The 20,726-nt window shown below is 36.0% G+C and overlaps 1 protein-coding gene across 6 annotated transcripts in view; it reads left to right on the forward strand.

Moving 5' to 3' along the window:
• The window catches only part of LOC131431585 (transmembrane and coiled-coil domains protein 2), a 216,456-nt gene that overhangs the window by 97,002 nt on the left and 98,728 nt on the right, over positions 1 to 20,726 (forward strand). For all 6 annotated transcript variants that reach the window (XM_058597398.1, XM_058597404.1, XM_058597403.1 and 3 more), the window contains 2 exons: positions 13,372 to 13,603; positions 13,658 to 13,766. In XM_058597398.1, coding sequence (XP_058453381.1) covers positions 13,372 to 13,603; positions 13,658 to 13,766 — 341 coding nt within the window. The remainder of the gene's footprint in view (positions 1 to 13,371; positions 13,604 to 13,657; positions 13,767 to 20,726) is intronic.

A 20,726-nucleotide genomic window follows, 5' to 3' on the forward strand; every position in this document is an offset into this window, starting at 1 on the left:
GTTTCTGGTAATGATTCCAATATTTTGAATAAAAAAAATGTCATCGCTTCAATTTTTGAGTTATATACAAATATGTGAAAAAAAAATGAAAAATTCATATATATTTATAAATTCATCGATTTTTTAAAGTTTTCTTTTGATTGTACAGGAATGGTAGTTGAGCAAAAATTGTAGCTGGTATCACTAGCAATCGAATGATGTATAAAAATATATAGGTCATCGCTTTGAATTTCGAGATATTTCCGATCATAGTAAAAAGTCTCATCTTTTCTTAGGTCATCTATCTACAGTTTTCATTATAACTTTGAGTAGATAACCCAATTTTTCGGTTTTTTAGTGCATTTTATTTCTGGGAGTATTACTTTTCCAATGGTGAACAAATTTTGAAGATCGGTTGACTAACAACAAAGTTATGACTCGGTAAAGTTGAAGTTCTCAATATCCGATTCGCGATGCAGGTACCGCATGAATGCAGATAGGGCACGTTTTAAGCTCGAAAAAAAAAAAACTTGGAACGGGAAAAATCTGATTTTCATTAGTTTTTCCTAAAAGATTGCCAATAATGATATAGTTAAATCCACAAACTTCCCAAAATTCGAGGGTGAAAAATTTATCGAAATTGGTCAAGTAACAACTGAGCTATGGTAGCTCAAAGTTACCGTTCCAACTTTTTCTGAGGCTTGATGCTTCGCGTAACTTTTTTAGGCTTGGTATTAGGAGTGTTAATCACGTTTTTTATATATAAAAAATAGGTATAGAATTCGCTCAAGCTTTAGTAAAATTTTCCGTGTCCCGGATGCCAAATGTTCGCGCGCGCGTGTGTGTGTGTGTGTGTGTGTGTGTGTGTGTGTGTGTGTGTGTGTGTGTGTGTTGTCAACTAATAGGTCGAGATCTCAGAGATGGCTGAATCGATTTTGATCAAACTAGTCGCCAATGAAGGGTCTCCCCGTCACCCAGAACGCTATTGAATGGTTTTGAGATCGGATGTTTACTTTTTGAGTTATACGAAGTTTTATGTCAACATTTTCAGTTTTTCGACAGTATCTGTTACATTTGACCTTGAAAACAAAATATGTTTCTATGCTTAGATTCCGCACGGTAATGTTGGATAACAAGTCATAGATTGTTAAAATCCGTCCATTTTTAACGGAGATATCGATTTTTTTTCTCTATAAGCGACTTTTTTCCCTATTCTAGCAGTAGGAGTTTTGAGCGCTTATAACAAAGCAATGCTTGGGAGCAAAGAGAAACACGATTTTTTATACAAAAATCAAAATTTCTCATGACAATTTGCTAAAGTATAAAAAAATCGTGTTTCGAACATGATATGTAAACCAGATGATGGCACAATTTTCGAGTTGAAAGCAGTTCCATAAGTTTACTGTCCATTCCATGAAAAACATACCTTTCGAATCAGTTCGTCGAGAGGAAATGCGTGTGTGACAAATTATTTCACTTAATTTTTTCGGAGATGGCTAAAATACAAATTCAGATTCATATGGAAAGTTGTATACTCCCAAACAAGGTTACTGAATTACGTTTGGATCCGACTTCTGATTGCGGAAAATAAAATAATGCAAATTATTTTTCTCGTAGATGGGTAAACCGATCTAAGATTCAAATGAAATCTAAGAATCAATTATGATTCAAGTAAGAGGTCATAAATTTTTTTCTTTTTTGTCAGAACCAACTTCTGGTTTAGGAGATACAGGGTGATTAGTATAAAAATGTCCATTTCGCATCAATTAATCAGGTTTATCGGGTTGGCAGATTTGGATCGATTGCCAAATAAATTTATTTCAGTTTAAGCGGTATTCGTTTTTTTATTTCGGAATGTACCCCTAAATTTTAATTCTCACAACAATTTTTCAAAGATATTTACATTTAACTAATTTTGGCTACATCGATTTTGGAATTCCGGTTCCAGTATCAAATCGTTTCTCTAAGCTCAATCATTTTCTCAAAATTTCTCGATCATTTTCGCTAAATTGAACTTCAAAAACAAATACAAAATACAAATCCGGACTTAAGGTCCCATACAAAATTTGTGAATTTCATCCGATTCTGGAATTGCAGATGATGAGTTTTTGAAATTCATATCGATATACAAGATGTAAACTGTTTGGCTCAATCATTTTCTCAAAATTTCTCGATTATTTTCGCCAAATTGAACTTTGAAAACAAAAATTTAGATCCCATAAAAAATACAAATCCGGATTTAAGGACTTATACAAAATTTGTGATTCTGGAATTACAAATGATGAGTTTTTAAAATTCATATCGATATAGAAAATGTAAATTGTTTAAAGCCATTCGAATCATCTTGGGTTATGCTAGTTCCTGAATACCGGCTGTGGAAGTAAAATGATACCGAAAAACTCTAAAGTGGAACTTACTTCGACATCTCATGGAATGTTCAATCGATTGTCACACGTTAAGATTGAAATTCGATAGGATTTGCAGTTTCGGCATTACAGGGTAATGTGTTATTAAAATCTCAATTTCACGTTTAAAACGACGATAATTTTTTAATTATCGTCGTTTTAAATGATGTCATGAGAACTAAAACACCTAAGAATATCCATGCAAAAAACACATGGGGATTAATAAAAAAGGTATCATCTTACTGCTAGGTGGAATAATCACGTTTTATTTAAAAAAAACCTCAATACCGCATAAATATGAAAATTTGCATAAAACAACTTCATATTTCTGAAATTTTGCATAAAAAAAACGCCTAGCTCTGAGAATTCCCATAAAAAACTACAAGGATCAGCCCCATGGGGTTGTTCGAACCGTTGATGTGGAACAAGGCAACCAAAATTTCTAATGATCTACAATCAAAAAGTTCAATCAATCCGAACCAACACCGAACATCATTTGTCTTGATTTGCATTTGTTTTATGACCGACGAAATTACACCAATATCCCAAATGTATGCAATTATATGTTTGTACATACTTGCGATTTCGATATTTAAGCTTCTCTTCGCCAAGCTTGTGTTCAAGTTTATAATGCAAGCAATTTTTTAGCGTTAAGTTTCTCTACCATTCTGCGATTTCGGTTGAAGCGATAAACTGTTTCTCATTATCAATCGAGTTCATCTAATATAAATTAGAAATTAATCTTAAGCACTCAAAATTTATCCAGAGGTAGTTGTCAATTTCTCATGGGGAAACGACATAACAAGGAATTCCGAGCTTGCATGACACAAGATCAGAGCATACCAATTAAGGGCTGAGACTAGTGTGTTTTAGGGCGTTTTAAAGGGCTATTTTCACGCTTCAAATCTGATTTTCTCAGAAACGGTGACGACTATCAAAAAACCCAACTGACAATCTCGTAGAAGATTAGTTTAGATTATTCTGTGAAAATTTCAGAATGATTGTTTGACTTTAGCGGTCGGGAAAGTCTTTTTTCTGAAGGAAGAATTGTACAGCTGAAAACGCCGTCTTTCAAATTGTTCACTGAATATCTTGCCTTCAAAAGCATGGATCAAAAATCTATCCTGACAATGTCTAGATAATTTCATTTAGATGCGATTAGTGCATAAAAACATATATGTTGTCGCGATAAAAGTGAAGGGAAAGTTATTTTTGTAAAGGTTAGTCGATTTGTATGGTGGCGCCATTTTAGTTCCCTGGTAACGTAACGAAACATGAGAGAGGAATAAAATCGGCTCAGCAAGGTTGCCAAACAAGCGGTAGCTTTATTGGATTTTATGTGATGTAATCAAACTTGTAACCGAAAATATCAAAACTTTCTTGGCCACCCGGACACATCGTGAGTCTTTTTATACATTTACGAGAGAGAATGGAGAGAAATGTAATACGCACAGCAAGCTTTTAAAGCTTCAAATCGTTTTATGGCGTTTCTCTCTTGCTGTCTAGCAGCAACCTACCTCTAGCTTGCTGCGAGAAGGACTGAAACGTTAGCTTTAATTTCGCTTCTATTTATAGATTCGCGTGCTTCCAACAGCTTCGCTTTTGCATCGATTGACCAATCAGAGCGATGCTCTCTCTTAGATACATCGCTTACTCCTTCAAAACCGTCGACTATGGCAGGGAAATCCGGTATGCTGGAGATTTTTTGCAGACAAAATAGGACACTGCTAGCTATTAATCAACATTTCAATGATATACAATTCAAAATACATGGCTATGAACATTCAAATCAATACGTAGAAATATTTCCTATCAAATGATGAAATAATATTAATAATTGATACAAAACTGACTGAGCTGTAAGTGTTTAAAACCTGACCACATTTCTACGTGTAGTTTGTGATTTGCACCCCTAATAAAGATGTGTTCCACATCAAAACGCATAAAAATAACCTTAGTGTACTGGAATAAAACGAGAATGCGCTTGCACAAATATATCGATATCCGCATCTAAGTCTGAAATCATATTCTGTTTTCAAGGTCAATTGCGACAGATATTGTCAAAACACTGAAAATTTTAACAACACTTCGTGTAACTCACAAAATAAACATCCGATCTCGAAACCATTAAAGAATGTTAATGTAACGGAAAAATTTGCGACTAGTTTGATCAAAAGCGGTACAACCATCGCTAGGATCCTGACCTCTTTGTTGACAACACACACACGAACAGAGATGGCTGAATCGATTTTGATCAAACTAGTCGCCAATGAAGGGTCTCCCCGTCACCCAGAACGCTATTGAATGGTTTTGAGATCGGATGTTTACTTTTTGAGTTATACGAAGTTTTATGTCAACATTTTCAGTTTTTCGACAGTATCTGTTACATTTGACCTTGAAAACAAAATATGTTTCTATGCTTAGATTCCGCACGGTAATGTTGGATAACAAGTCATAGATTGTTAAAATCCGTCCATTTTTAACGGAGATATCGATTTTTTTCTCTATAAGCGACTTTTTTCCCTATTCTAGCAGTAGGAGTTTTGAGCGCTTATAACAAAGCAATGCTTGGGAGCAAAGAGAAACACGATTTTTTATACAAAAATCAAAATTTCTCATGACAATTTGCTAAAGTATAAAAAATCGTGTTTCGAACATGATATGTAAACCAGATGATGGCACAATTTTCGAGTTGAAAGCAGTTCCATAAGTTTACTGTCCATTCCATGAAAAACATACCTTTCGAATCAGTTCGTCGAGAGGAAATGCGTGTGTGACAAATTATTTCACTTAATTTTTTCGGAGATGGCTAAAATACAAATTCAGATTCATATGGAAAGTTGTATACTCCCAAACAAGGTTACTGAATTACGTTTGGATCCGACTTCTGATTGCGGAAAATAAAATAATGCAAATTATTTTTCTCGTAGATGGGTAAACCGATCTAAGATTCAAATGAAATCTAAGAATCAATTATGATTCAAGTAAGAGGTCATAAATTTTTTTCTTTTTTGTCAGAACCAACTTCTGGTTTAGGAGATACAGGGTGATTAGTATAAAAATGTCCATTTCGCATCAATTAATCAGGTTTATCGGGTTGGCAGATTTGGATCGATTGCCAAATAAATTTATTTCAGTTTAAGCGGTATTCGTTTTTTTATTTCGGAATGTACCCCTAAATTTTAATTCTCACAACAATTTTTCAAAGATATTTACATTTAACTAATTTTGGCTACATCGATTTTGGAATTCCGGTTCCAGTATCAAATCGTTTCTCTAAGCTCAATCATTTTCTCAAAATTTCTCGATCATTTTCGCTAAATTGAACTTCAAAAACAAATACAAAATACAAATCCGGACTTAAGGTCCCATACAAAATTTGTGAATTTCATCCGATTCTGGAATTGCAGATGATGAGTTTTTGAAATTCATATCGATATACAAGATGTAAACTGTTTGGCTCAATCATTTTCTCAAAATTTCTTGATTATTTTCGCCAAATTGAACTTTGAAAACAAAAATTTAGATCCCATAAAAAATACAAATCCGGATTTAAGGACTTATACAAAATTCTGGAATTACAAATGATGAGTTTTTAAAATTCATATCGATATAGAAAATGTAAATTGTTTAAAGCCATTCGAATCATCTTGGGTTATGCTAGTTCCTGAATACCGGCTGTGGAAGTAAAATGATACCGAAAAACTCTAAAGTGGAACTTACTTCGACATCTCATGGAATGTTCAATCGATTGTCACACGTTAAGATTGAAATTCGATAGGATTTGCAGTTTCGGCATTACAGGGTAATGTGTTATTAAAATCTCAATTTCACGTTTAAAACGACGATAATTTTTTAATTATCGTCGTTTTAAATGATGTCATGAGAACTAAAACACCTAAGAATATCCATGCAAAAAACACATGGGGATTAATAAAAAAGGTATCATCTTACTGCTAGGTGGAATAATCACGTTTTATTTAAAAAAAACCTCAATACCGCATAAATATGAAAATGTGCATAAAACAACTTCATATTTCTGAAATTTTGCATAAAAAAAACGCCTAGCTCTGAGAATTCCCATAAAAAACGCATAAAAATAACCTTAGTGTACTGGAATAAAACGAGAATGCGCTTGCACAAATATATCGATATCCGCATCTAAGTCTGAAATCATTTTCTGTTTTCAAGGTCAATTGCGACAGATATTGTCAAAACACAAAAAATTTTAACAACACTTCGTGTAACTCACAAAATAAACATCCGATCTCGAAACCATTAAAGAATGTTAATGTAACGGAAAAATTTGCGACTAGTTTGATCAAAAGCGGTACAACCATCGCTAGGATCCTGACCTCTTTGTTGACAACACACACACGAACATTCCTTAAAAATGCACATGTGTCAAAAGGAAAAATACTTTTTTTTTATGAGTTATCAATTGTCAATCTTACTGTAACAGCGAGTTGTAAGTTTAGGTAAAAAACTACATTAGTAAAAAACTAATGTAGTTTTTTACCTCATAAAAACTGGAAGACGAAATTTCACCGCACGCCACACCGTTCTTGATAGACCTAGGAAATATTTTTAGGGACAAGGGGATCGTGGTGAATTCCTAATAAGTTTGTAACCAATGCCGACCTTACCGGTTATTTTGAAACGAGAAAATAACATTTAATTTCAAATTCCACTATAGTTGTTGATTGCAGTTTAATAAATATATTTTTGACAGTGATTGTATTTCACAAGGTAACATTTGTTATTCAAATAACGTTCTTGAAACCCTAAAATTTGCAACCAAAGATTTCGAAAAAAAATTCTTTTGCACATTTTGTTGATATAGTTATTTAGATTAATGTGTGAAAATATAAAAATTTTCAAACCTCAGCATTTAACTGAGTTCATTAGGCAGTTTCTGACGTTCTTTTTCAGCAGCTGATTTTGATTGATCTCAATTTTATTGGCCATCGGTTATGCAAATATCTCTGAATTGTAAATACCTAAAGTATAAGTATAACCGCTGCCATTTGTTCATTTCTGTCAATTTTCACGGCTGCGTCCTGTTGTTTACACTCTTCTCTAACCATTTGTTCAGTTGTTTATTGATTTTCATTAGTTTGTTACGAAATGCGTGGAATTTCAGCAGAACAACGTTGAAAAATTGTGTACACAGATCGTGGACTGTCACTGAGAAAGATAGCAAAAATGGAAGGAGTAAGTGCGAAATGCAATCAGGAAGTTCGGTGAGAGTAACACCTTTGAGGACGAACTGAAAAAGGGGTTGAAAAAGTGGTTCTGCTAATCCACAGTTGGATAAACGTATACTGAAGGCGTTTGAGCAAAAGAAGGAGGTTTCAGTTCGGGATGTGGCCAAAAAAGTGGGCACTTCGTGCTAAAGAACGTTTGAATCTTCGAACCTATAAAAAGCAGAAAAAAACAAAACGTAGTCCGAAACAAGAAGCAACGATCAGACCGAGGGTTCAAAAGCTGTATAATGCGATTCTTGCTGGAATTTTGAACTGCATAATCATGGAAGACGAAACCTACGTTAAATTTGATAAGAAATCATTGCCGGGACCTCGACATTATACGGTGCGAGAAGGCGGAATTTAATGAGGAACGTTGGCAAGAATGTGATCCAGCTAGTCTACTATGGCTAAGTAGCAAATGTTTAGAATAATATTATGTAGTATATCAAATAAAATTTGAATATATAACACTTGTAAATTATTTACAGCGAAATCAAAGAGCGTCCATACTCTTTGGGACAGTCTTTACTACACGGATTAGATAAAAAAGAGTAATTGTGAGTAGAAAAAGATTATATTATGAAACTAAAAAGTTGACAGAATAACAAAGTTATATTTAAATATTTCAAAATCGAAATTCGAATAAACATTTGACATAACATTATAACTAGTATTCATATAAAAGTTATAAAACGAGAAACAGCGTTAGCTATTGTGATTAAATGCTCAGTTCGTGAAACTGCCGATCTAATAATAGGGTGCACCCGCATACTCGTCGATCTACTAAAGGACCGCGGTTCGGCATCGTTGCCCTACAGGAGGTGAGTTGAACAATATTTATGGTTGAACGTTTAGAGGTGATCACACCATCTACCAGAGCTGCGGCAATACCCGCGATCTGGGAACAGCTTTCATCGTGATGGGCAGAAAGGCGTGATCGGTTAGTGGCCGATCGACGAAAGAATGTGCTGGTTGAGGATCAAAGGCTGTTTCTTCAACTTTAACATAATCAACGTGCACAGCCCTCATTCCGGAAGCCTCAATGATGACAAGGATGCATTTTACGCGCAGCTCAAACGCGAGTACGATTGTTTCCCAAGCCACGACGTCAAGATCATCATAGGAGATCTAAACGCTCAGGTAGGCCTCGAGGAGGAGTTCAGACCGACGATTGCAAAGTTCAGCGAAAACAGCTGACAAACGAAAACGGTTCGATTTTGCCGCTTGCAAGAACATGGCCATTTGTGGCACCTTCCAACATAGGTTATACCTGGAGATCACCACAGCAGACGGAATCGCAAATCAATCACGTTCTGATTGATGGAAGGCACTTCACCGGCAGGAATGTTGCGCTAACGTCGACTCCGACCACTATCTGGTGATGTTGAAACTGCGCCCAAAACTCGCGATTGAAGCAACCGAAACTGCCCTGTGCCGCGCGCCGAAATGCGCAGGGATAAGGACAGGAGCCTCTTAGCGGATGGACGCGAGGTGATTAAAAGGTAGCACTTCGATAAGCACCTGAACTGCGCGGAGAACGTAGGAATTAAATAGGTTTAAGATTACGGAGCAGACGACTACGCCAGTGCAACAGAAGACAAAAATGATCCAGCTTCCGCCCTGAGGTTAAGGGTGCCAAGATCGAGCTCAAAACCAACAAAGCAGCTGATAAGGATGGCATCGCAGCTGAACTCATCAAGATGGGCCCAGAAAAATTGGCAACGTGTTTGCACCGATTAATAGTCAGGAACTAGGAAACCTGAGGAGTAGAAGAAAGGGGTTATTTGTCCCATTCACAAGATAGGCGATTATTAGGAATACGAGAGCTTTCGGGCGATCACAATTCTGAATACCGCCTTCAAACTGCTATCAAAGACGTCGTCTATTATCTAAAACGAATGGATTCGAGGGAAGCCGTCAAATCGGCTTCATCAATGGCCTCCAAAACTGCTTTTAATACCCGTTCCCAACGCATTACCTGTTTATCGACTTCAAGGCATCATACGTTTGAACCGTATAGAGCAATGGAAAATTATGGACGAGAACAGCTTTCCTGGGAAGCTGTCTAGAATGATCATAGCAACGATGGACTCTGCGTAAGTGTTTCGGGCTCAATTGTGCACTATGGTCCTCCGCAAATTTAAGGGGTTGGTGTCCCGCCCTGCGACCCTGTTGGAATAAAAATTGTGCAACGGAAAATCAGCGAGAGAATAATACGAATCGAGACCAATGGCAATTACCTCTGCGACGAAAAAGGGCTAACTCAGTTTGTGGAACTGCAGCAGAAGACGAAAATGATCCAGATTCCGCACTGAGGGAAGTTAAGGATGCCAAGCTCCAGCTCAAAACCAGAGAAGCAGCTGGTAAGGATGACATCGCTGAATTCATCAAGATTGGCTCAGTTCGTGGAACTGCAGCTGAAGACGAAAATGATCCAGCTTCCGCACTGAGGGAAGTGAAGTTCCAGCTCAAAACCAGCAAAGCAGCTGGTAAAGCTGGAATCGCAGTTGAACTCATCAGGATGGTCGCAGAAAAGTTGGCTACGTTTTTGCAACGATTAATAGTCAGGATCTAGGAAACCGAACAGCTACCTGAGGTGTAGAAGAAAGGGGTTATTTGTTTCATTCACAAGATAGGCGATTATTAGGAATACGAGAGCTTCCCGTCGATCACAATTCTGAATGCCGCCTGCTAAGTGCTATCAAAGACCATCTTCCGACGTCTATCACCTAAAACGAATGAGTTCGTAGGAAGCTGTCAAACCGGCTTCATCAATGGCCTATAAACTGCCTTGAATACCCGTTCCCGAAAGCATAAAACAAACATAACGATAGTCTTCAAAGCATTATACGATTGTTTCAACCGCATAGAGCTATTGTAAATTATGGACGAGAACAGCTTTCCTGGGAAGCTGACGATGGACTTTGAGTAAGTGTTTCGGGTGAACTATCCAGTTAATTCCGATTTCGCCAGGGACTTTGACAAGGTGACGGACTCTCATGCCTACTATTCAACATTACCTTGGAAGGTGTAATGCGACGAGCCGGGCTTAACAGCCCGGATACGATTTTCGAAAAATTCAGTCAATTCGTATGCTTTACGGATAACATGGACTTTATCGCGAGAAATTTTGGAACGGTGACAGAGTCGTACACACGCCTGAAACGCGTGGCAGCGACTGGTGGTTAATGCAACGAAAACAAAGCGGAACCTCGGATCCTTACTAACGGTTGACAACAATGTGAGACGTGAAATACGAAGACGCATCAGTATTGGAAGCACATGGATCAGTAAGTCCCGAGACTAACAAACAACAATTTGTTTGCATATTTTTTTTTTTAATCATAATAACTTTTTAGGGTGATTATGTTGATGAACGTAATCACCCTAACGTTCGTTTTTTTCGATAAACGTTTTTTTTTTCCAACGTTTCTTTTTTTTTCGATAAACTGCTTTCTGAATCATCGACACGTTGCTGTTTTTGTTCTATGAAAAGCAATCGCGGCCACCCACTTGGAAAAAACCTTTTTCATGCTCAATTTTTCATGAAGGATAGTAAATACACTTCCATATGATATCTGTGTCATCTCAGCAATCTCACGGAGCTTCACTTTATGATCTTTCATTACAATTTTTGTCACTTCGCTAACATTTTCGGGTGTAAAGGCTTCCACAGGTTTACCCGAGCGTTCCGCGTCATTTGTGTCGGTACGACCACGTTTAAACTCGGAAAATGTAAATTGTTTAAAGCCATTCTAATCATCTTGGGTTATGCTAGTTCCTAAATACCGGCTGTTTCCACATAAATGATGCCGACAAACTGTGGAACTTACTTTGACATCTCATGGAATGTTCAATCGATTGTCACACGTTAAGATTGAAATTCGATACGATTTGCAGTTTCGGCATTACAGGGTAATGTGTGATTAAAATCTCCATTTCACGTTTAAAACGACGATAATTTTTTAATTATCCTCGTTTTAAATGATGTCATGAGAACTAAAACTCCTGAGAATATCCATACAAAAAACACATGCGGATTAATAAAAAAGGTAACATCTTACTGCTAGGTGAAATAATCACGTTTTATTAATAAAAAACGTCAATACCGCATATCTCTGAAAATTTGCATAAAAAACTTCATATCTCTGAAATTTTGCATAAAAAAAACGCCTAACTATGAAAATTCGCATAAAAATAACCTTAGTGTACTGGAATAAAACGAGAATGCGCTTGCACAAATATATCGATATCTTTGTTGGTTATCCATGTGGAATCTAAGTCTGAAATCATATTCTGTTTTTAAGGTCAATTGCGACAGATATTGTCAAAAAACTGAAAATTTTAACAACACTTCGTGTAACTCACAAAATAAACATCCGATCTCGAAACCATTAAAGAATGTTAATGTAACGAAAAAATATGCGACTAGTTTGATCAAAAGCGCTACAACCATCGCTAGGATCCTGACCTCTTTGTTGACAACACACACACGAACGTTCCTTAAAAATGCACATGTGTCGAAATGAAAAATACTTTTTTTATGAGTTATCAATTGTCAATCTTACTGTAACAGCGAGTTGTAAGTTTAGGTAAAAAACTAATGTAGTTTTTTACCTCATAAAAACTGGTAGACGAAATTTCACCGCACGCCACACCTTTCTTGATAGACCTAGGAAATATTTTTAGGGACAAGTGGATCGTGGCGAATTCCTAATAAGTTTGTAACCAATGCCGACCTTACCGGTTATTTTGAAACGAGAAAACATTTAATTTCAAATTCCACTATAGTTGTTGATTGCAGTTTAATAAATATATTTTTGACAGTGATTGTATTTCACAAGGTAACATTTGTTATTCAAATAACGTTCTTGAAACCCTAAAATTTGCAACCAAAGATTTCGAAAAAAATTCTTTTGCACATTTTGTTTGATTTAGTTAATCATTATTCAAAAAAATGTGTGGAAATATAAAAATTTTCAAACCTGCATTAAACTGAGTTCAATAGGCAGTTTCTGACGTTCTTCTTTGGAAGCTGATTTTTGATTGATCTAAATTTCATTGGCCATTGACTTAATCAACTTTCCTTGGAAAAATCTAATTGATTTCAAGTCTAGATAAATCATACATTCAAACAAGTCTCATCTAGAAACTTTCGAAATATTCATATGTTTTTTGTCTTTTATAAAGATAGGCTCGAAAGCCTCAAAAAAACAAATTAGATTCGCGAACCTTTAACCTTTAATGTGAAACCTTTTTTTATAAATAATTTTTGTTTGTTATATGGGGGTGAAAATTAAAAAGTCAAGAAAAATTATGCGTCTGGTTAAAAACATCTACAGCTTAGTCATTTCTGGATAAATTATTAAACTTATTCAATTTGTTGATTGAAACTATATCTTTATTTGTATTCGAATATATCAACCCACGTATTTTCAATCATATATGATTAAAAATGTGTTTTGTTTTATCAGCAAGCAAACGGCTTGCTAAATTTTCCATACAAAGTCGACTATTTTGAAGAAGAAAGCGATGTTTCGCTGATTTATCGATCGAAGCGAACCCGAGCATGTTTTGAATAAACAGCATGTCAATGAAATGCTTTTTTAAATACAAATTTCGTTCTAATAGTCGGCATCTTTCAATTGCTTAAGCATAAAAATTATGGTATCTTTTTTATGTTAATATATTATTCTTACGTATAAATGCTTTTTTTCAACATCTAACATATTTTAAAGCATGGTATGCAGATCACAAGGCAATTAGCATCAACAGAAACTTGAATGCAGCGAATGCTCTGGATAATACACCGTTTGAGTATGAAGCATTAAAATTGAGCTCGGAAATATGCGCCAACACTTCAGATGATATAATGCTTCTCAGTCCTGAAAGGATAAGAGATACCGGCAGTAAATATAGCAAACATGAGAGTGAATGTACTAGTGTTTCAAGTGACAGTATTCCGTTAAGGTTAGGAGATTGTGTAAAATGTGATATTCGCCTCATTTTTATTTTGAATTCCAGCTCCGCAAAACATCAATTAGTGAGAAAACGACGCTGTGCAAATTACAAAGCAATGAATGATATCCTTGATGATTTCAAACTAATAAAGACCCAGGTTAACGGATTTGAGGTAATGAATAAAAATGTTTTAAAATATTGTTTCTTTACAATCCACAGCTGCACATAAATAATCTTTAGTGTAATTTTTTTAATTAAGCGAAAATGTTTCGTCAAAAAAATTTACAGTAATTCTAAATTTTGTTATAGGATGTGATGTGTGCATTTAAAATCTTATCAGTTTAAATTTGTAGTAGACTAGAAACGTTATTAATTACCACGTGTCAAAAGCTCTAATAAAATTTTTCGCTAATTCAGACCGTTTTGTTAAGGTAAATGTTCATAAATAGCGTGTTTGCCAGGAAAAATATTCCGTCAAGCATTCTGAAAGTAAGTTTAGGTTTTACATGATTAAAATAGTAACAGGAAATTACTTGAATCAATCAGGTCTATTAAGTCAGAAATTATTGCAAAGTTCTGGCCGGTATAGAAAAAATGAACACCAAAAATTACCATTTCAAACAAACCATAGTAAGAAAGTAAGCAATTTAAAATTCTAAAACGCAATTCAACACAGTTTAAAAAAATGATATCAGAATTAATGCATATAATGAAAAGTTCTGTGTCTCTCACAAAACCGTGATTAATCCACCTAGCAGTGAGATGATACCTTCTTTTATTAATACGATCAATTTATATTTGTTTTTGAAGTTCGATTTGGTCTTTTTCAAGAAAATGATTGAGCTTTGAGAATCGATTCGATACTAGAACCGGAATTCTAAAATCGGTGTAGCCGAAATCAGTTAAATTCACCTGAGCAGCGTGTAGACATCTTTGAGAAATTCTAGCGCGAATTATAATTTGGGGGTACATTCCGAATCCAAAAACGAATACCGCTCAAACTGAAATAAATTTATTTAGTAATCGACTATCCAAATCTGCAAACCCGATAAACCTGATTAATTTATGTGAAATGGACTTTTTTATACTAATCACCCTGCCCAGAAGTTGGATCTGACTGAAAAGTAAGAGGTTTTATAGGATTTTAAGACCTCTCATTTGAATCATAGATGATTCTTAGATTTCATTTGAATCTAAGATTGGTTAAGCCATCTACAAAAAAAAATTATTGCATTATTTTAATTTCGTTTCACATATCATCCTGTGCTTCCGCAATCAGGAGTCGGATTCAAACGTAATTCAGGAACCTTGTTTGGGAGTATACGAGTTTTCATATGAATCTGAGTTTGTAGAAAACGGTTTAACTATCTCCGAGAAAATTGAGTGAAATTATTTGTCACACACGCATTTGCTGATCTCGACGAACTGAGTCGTATGGTATATGGAAGTCATGTTCTTCCAGCATTTATTGCTGTAAATAGTTTAAATCAATATAATTATGGAATTACTTCCAACTCGATAATGTTGGTATCATCTGGTTTACATATGCCATATTCGAAAGATTATGTTGCCAAAATTGAAACGGGCTAAAAAAAGATGCTGTGCACAGTCTTTTTGGTACATAGAAACAATTATATGTAACAGTATAAAAAATCGTGTTTATTGTTGCTCCCAAGCATTGCTTTTTCATACAGCGCTCAAAATTCCTTCTACTGGAATAAGGCCTTCACAAAAATATCGATATCCCCTTTAAAAATGGACGGATTTTAACAGTCTATGGCTTGTTGGATAGGTATTACAGAGCGAAGTCTATGTCTGGAAACATATTCTGATTTCAAGGTCAAATGTGACAGATACTGTCAAAAAACTGAAAATTTTTACATAAAACTTCGTACAACTCAAAAAGTAAACCATTCAATAGCGTTCTGGGTGACGGAGAGACCTTTCATTTGCGACTAGTTTGATCAAAATCGGTCTAGCCATCTCTGAGATCTCGACCTCTTAGTTGACAACACGCATACAGACACACACACATACACACACACTGACATTTACTCAGTTCGTCGAGCTGAATCGATTGGTATATGACATTCGGCCCTCCGGGCATCGGAAAATTTTTCGAAAGTTTGAGCGAATTCTATACCTATTTTTTATATATATAAAAAAAAATAACGTGAAATGTTCCGAATTGTGCATATTTTTGTGGAAATTCCAGATGACCCAATACCAAATTCCATGATATTTACAAATATTGAAAGTGTCAGACTGGTTGAAGTTTGCATCTAGCTAAGGGACGTTGTTTCATCCACAACGAACAAGGTGCTTCAAATGCTCAATTTCATATATTTTAAAACGCTTGGGAAATTATTCAAATGGTTGTTCGAGCCATTGATGTAAAGCAAGGAAACCAAAAATTCTTATAATCGACATTTTTAATCAAACAGTGCAAACAATTGTCACATTTTTGTATCCGAAATTGCACTAAAATCAAAATAATCTTTGTTTGTCTTTATTTGTATATGCTTGGAGCCGATGAAATTACATCAATATCCCAAATATGTGCAATTATATCTAAGTAAGTACTATTTGTCATACTGAAATTTCGGTTGAAACATTATTTTGAATAATGATTAACACTTTTTCTCATTATTAATCGAGTTCATATAATATAGAGTAGAAATATATTTTAAGCAAGTCTTAAAAAAACACAATATATTTTAAGCAGGTCTTAATACAACACAAAGCCCTGGGGTTGTCAGAAATTTCTTGGAAAAATACGACATAACATAATTTTTTAGATTCGTGCGCCTCCAATGGCTTTGCATTTAAGAACAAAACCGTCATCTGATCCGGTTATCTGTCAAAATAGTAAACTGCTGGCTATTATTCAACATTCCAATAGGTATTTCAAAATACCTATGAACATTAAAATCACAACACAAAAATATTTCCAAACGATAATAGAAACAAAAAAAACTGAACTGGTTGAGCTGTAAGTCCAAAAACTGACGCAGAAAATTTTAAAATCATCTTTACAGATAGTATAAGTTTTAGTTTGAAAAACTGCACACAGTGGTCTGTTACACACAATTTCTTCGGAAAAATAATTCACAAAAATATGCCTCGTAATTTGATTAAAATAAAAATGTGCGAAGCCTGCTTTTTAAAAGTAGTTAAAATTATTGTATATTGTGTAGCCTATAGTCAATTTGTCAGTTTTTTTGTAAGAGAAACTTTGTAGAATACACTCTAAGAGAAAAAAGTGTTCACAATTATTATAATCGAATTAACAGTTGTATTTCGGTATTTGATTTTTTGCATAAACAATGCACAATAGGGAAAAATGGACCAAAAATACGATGATTTTTTTTGGAGGCCTCATACAGCTCACAAAGCACTTTTTTGGTTTAAAATAGTCAGTAAAATTGATTCCTAAAAGGTAATTGATAATAAAACCGAAGATCTTGCAGAAAAGCGAATATAGTTTTTTTAGATGTAAAAAAGTTTTACAAATCTATACATTATAGAAAACTTGTTGTACCATGTTACTCCATTTCTTTTTTAGTTGAAATATGATCTACAATTTAAAAGCAGATCCAATACATTGGTTTATGTCGCGTATAAAACATCCGTGTTTCAATTACACACAATGGGAATAACAGTATTAGCCTGTTGAATTCGATAGTTTCACTTGTCGAATTTTTGGTTAAACTTTCTATTGTATACTGAAAGCGGCTGATTACGGTTGATGGTACCCAGAAATACGACATTCTTGTATAACGGTAAAACGGTACAAAAAGACTTGTGCGGTCATTGAATTCATTTGTAATCTTATTTTTAATTTTTAGCCTGCTTTCGGTATGCCAAATGAGTTAACACAAACTTGGTACTGTCATTCCCATTTGTATACTTGGATCACTAAAGTTTTCTACTTAACATGACTTACATTACCTAACAGCTAGTCCTTTGCTGTATCAAGCATACGTCTCCACATAACCCGGTCAATGGCTGCTCGTCGCTAGCTACACGGATGCTTCTGAGATCACCGTTCACTTGATATATCCACCTTGCTCGCTCCGCTCTTCTTCTTCTTGTACCAGTCGGATTAGATTCAAGAATCATTAAAAAAAAAAACTATCGACATTGCTTATTAGACCGGTTGTTCTCTATTGTGATGAGACCTGGACCATGTTAGCAGAGGACCAACGCGCACTCAGTGTTTTCGAACAAAAGGTAGCCCTCTCCAAGATTCGAAGGAACTCGAGAGCGTCCCCGATACTCGGACGTAGCATCACTCTATCCATCGTTGCTTTGAATAATAGCTGTTCTCGATCGATTGTGTCCTAGAAATCAGAAAAAATCCTAGAAAACATCCAGAGCAGCGCGCAAGCCAGTGTCTCTCCTCTATGTTTGAGCAGCTTGCCTGGCAACTGGTCATTGCCCGCGGCTTTGTTGTTCCTCAGCTTGCCGATCTCCTCACATATCTTCGACAGATCATTGGCTGGGAATCTGTCTTCCTTGTAGCGCTTTTTCTTCCGGAAAACCTTGTTATGTCTGTTCCGTACCTGTCGTTTCTCGTTCGCTCTAGTGCGGTGTTGCAGCATCCTCGCCCTTGCTGCATTCTTCTCTTCGACCAACTGCTGACATTCGCCCTCAAACCAATCATTTCCTCGATTCGATAACCTTGTGCATAGTTGCGGTTGCAGCAGTGCTACTTACGGCGGTTTCTCGTTCGCTCTAGTGCGGTGTTGCAGCATCCTCGCCCTTGCTGCATTCTTCTCTTCGACTAACTGCTGACATTCGCCCTCAAACCAATCATTTCCACGATTCGATAACCTTGTGCATAGTTGCGGTTGCAGCAGTGCTACTTACGGCGGGCCTAATGTTCCTCCAGTCGTCTTCAAGAGTCGCCTCGCTAAGCTGCTCTTTTGTTTTTAGCACAAGCTCCAGTTGTTGCGCGTATTCCTCTGCAGTGCGAATGTTACGTAGCTGCTCGAGATTGTGTCCCGGCGTTCCTGTGCGACGAGTATTGTGCATCGTCGATCTGCATTTATGCAGCCGATGACGAGACATCACTGCTTGGACAGCTGTCGTAGGTTTGTTCCAGCTGCGCGTAGAATGCTTCCTTCTCGTCATTGGGTCTCGGCTCATGTGGGCAGTGCACGTTGATGATGCTGTAATTGAAGAAAATGGTTTTAATCTTCAAAACGCACATTTTATCACTGATTGCCTGCTACCCAATCACGGGCTGGCTCATCATGCTCAACACCACAAATCCCGTTCCTAAAACGTTGGTTGTTCCTGGTAGAAGGTAGCTGCTCGATGTTCACTCTTCCACACCTTCTGTCCCGTTCAACAAAGTTCTTGCAGTGCTACGACATCGAAGCCGCAGATGAGCTTCACAACATTCAGCATTCGGTTGTATCCTGGGAAGCCAAGCGATTTGCAGTTCCATGTGCCAAGTTTCCAATCGCAGTTCCTAGTTCGTCGCGTAGGTCTTTGCCGATTATTCCAAGTCGTATTTTTTTCTTGATTGTTCGTTGCAAGTGTTTTTCGGACGGTTGTTAGGCCTGCACTAACCTCCTGTCTCGCCGGAGGGCCATCGTGCCAACACTGTTTAGAGCCCAACACTGACGCAAGGACGGTAATCATCGCTTGCTCCTAACATGGAGAACAGACGCTTTTTCGGGCCGCCCCAACATGGGGAACAGACGCTCGGGTATGCTCGCTCTCTGAAGAGAGAAGGCAATCCCCCCTTCCCTGTCAGCATACGACCAAGGTCCCACTGGGGTTGGTTACTCGATTTTTCCTATGGTTACTTGTACCCCAGCCGGCACCGCGAAGAGGTAGTTATAGGAGTTATTGGGCAAGAGGCTAAGAACCACATTGGGGCCTGAATTGCACTTTGTCTAGTTGTTTACCAACCACCTCAACCTGAACGCTATAAAATGGTTGTGAGTGTCAGACTGGTTGAAGTTTGCATCTAGCTAAGGGACGTTGTTTCATCCACAACGAACAAGGTGCTTCAAATGCTCAATTTCATATATTTTAAAACGCTTGGGAAATTATTCAAATGGTTGTTCGAGCCATTGATGTAAAGCAAGGAAACCAAAAATTCTTATAATCGACATTTTTAATCAAACAGTTCAAACAATTGTCACATTTTTGTATCCGAAATTGCACTAAAATCAAAATAATTTTTGTTTGTCTTTATTTGTATATGCTTGGAGCCGATGAAATTACATCAATATCCCAAATATGTGCAATTATATCTAAGTAAGTACTATTTGTCATACTGCAATTTCGGTTGAAACATTATTTTGAAAAATAATGTTTCAACCGAAATTGCAGTATGACAAATAGTACTTACTTAGATATAATTGCACATATTTGGGATATTGATGTAATTTCATCGGCTCCAAGCATATACAAATAAAGACAAACAAAGATTATTTTGATTTTAGTGCAATTTCGGATACAAAAATGTGACAATTGTTTGAACTGTTTGATTAAAAATGTCGATTATAAGAATTTTTGGTTTCCTTGCTTTAAACAAAAAAATGATTAACACTTTTTCTCATTATTAATCGAGTTCATATAATATAGAGTAGAAATATATTTTAAGCAAGTCTTAAAAAAACACAATATATTTCAAGCAGGTCTTAATACAACACAAAGCCCTGGGGTTGTCAGAAATTTCTTGGAAAAATACGACATAACATAATTTTTTAGATTCGTGCGCCTCCAATGGCTTTGCATTTAAGAACAAAACCGTCATCTGATCCGGTTATCTGTCAAAATAGTAAACTGCTGGCTATTATTCAACATTCCAATAGGTATTTCAAAATACCTATGAACATTAAAATCACAACACAAAAATATTTCCAAACGATAATAGAAACAAAAAAAAACTGAACTGGTTGAGCTGTAAGTCCAAAAACTGACGCAGAAAATTTTAAAATCATCTTTACAGATAGTATAAGTTTTAGTTTGAAAAACTGCACACAGTGGTCTGTTACACACAATTTCTTCGGAAAAATAATTCACAAAAATATGCCTCGTAATTTGATTAAAATAAAAAAGTGCGAAGCCTGCTTTTTAGAAGTAGTTAAAATTATTGTATATTGTGTAG

This window comes from Malaya genurostris, chromosome 2, assembly GCF_030247185.1.
Source record: "Malaya genurostris strain Urasoe2022 chromosome 2, Malgen_1.1, whole genome shotgun sequence".
In the NCBI taxonomy this organism is placed as follows: domain Eukaryota; kingdom Metazoa; phylum Arthropoda; class Insecta; order Diptera; family Culicidae; genus Malaya; species Malaya genurostris.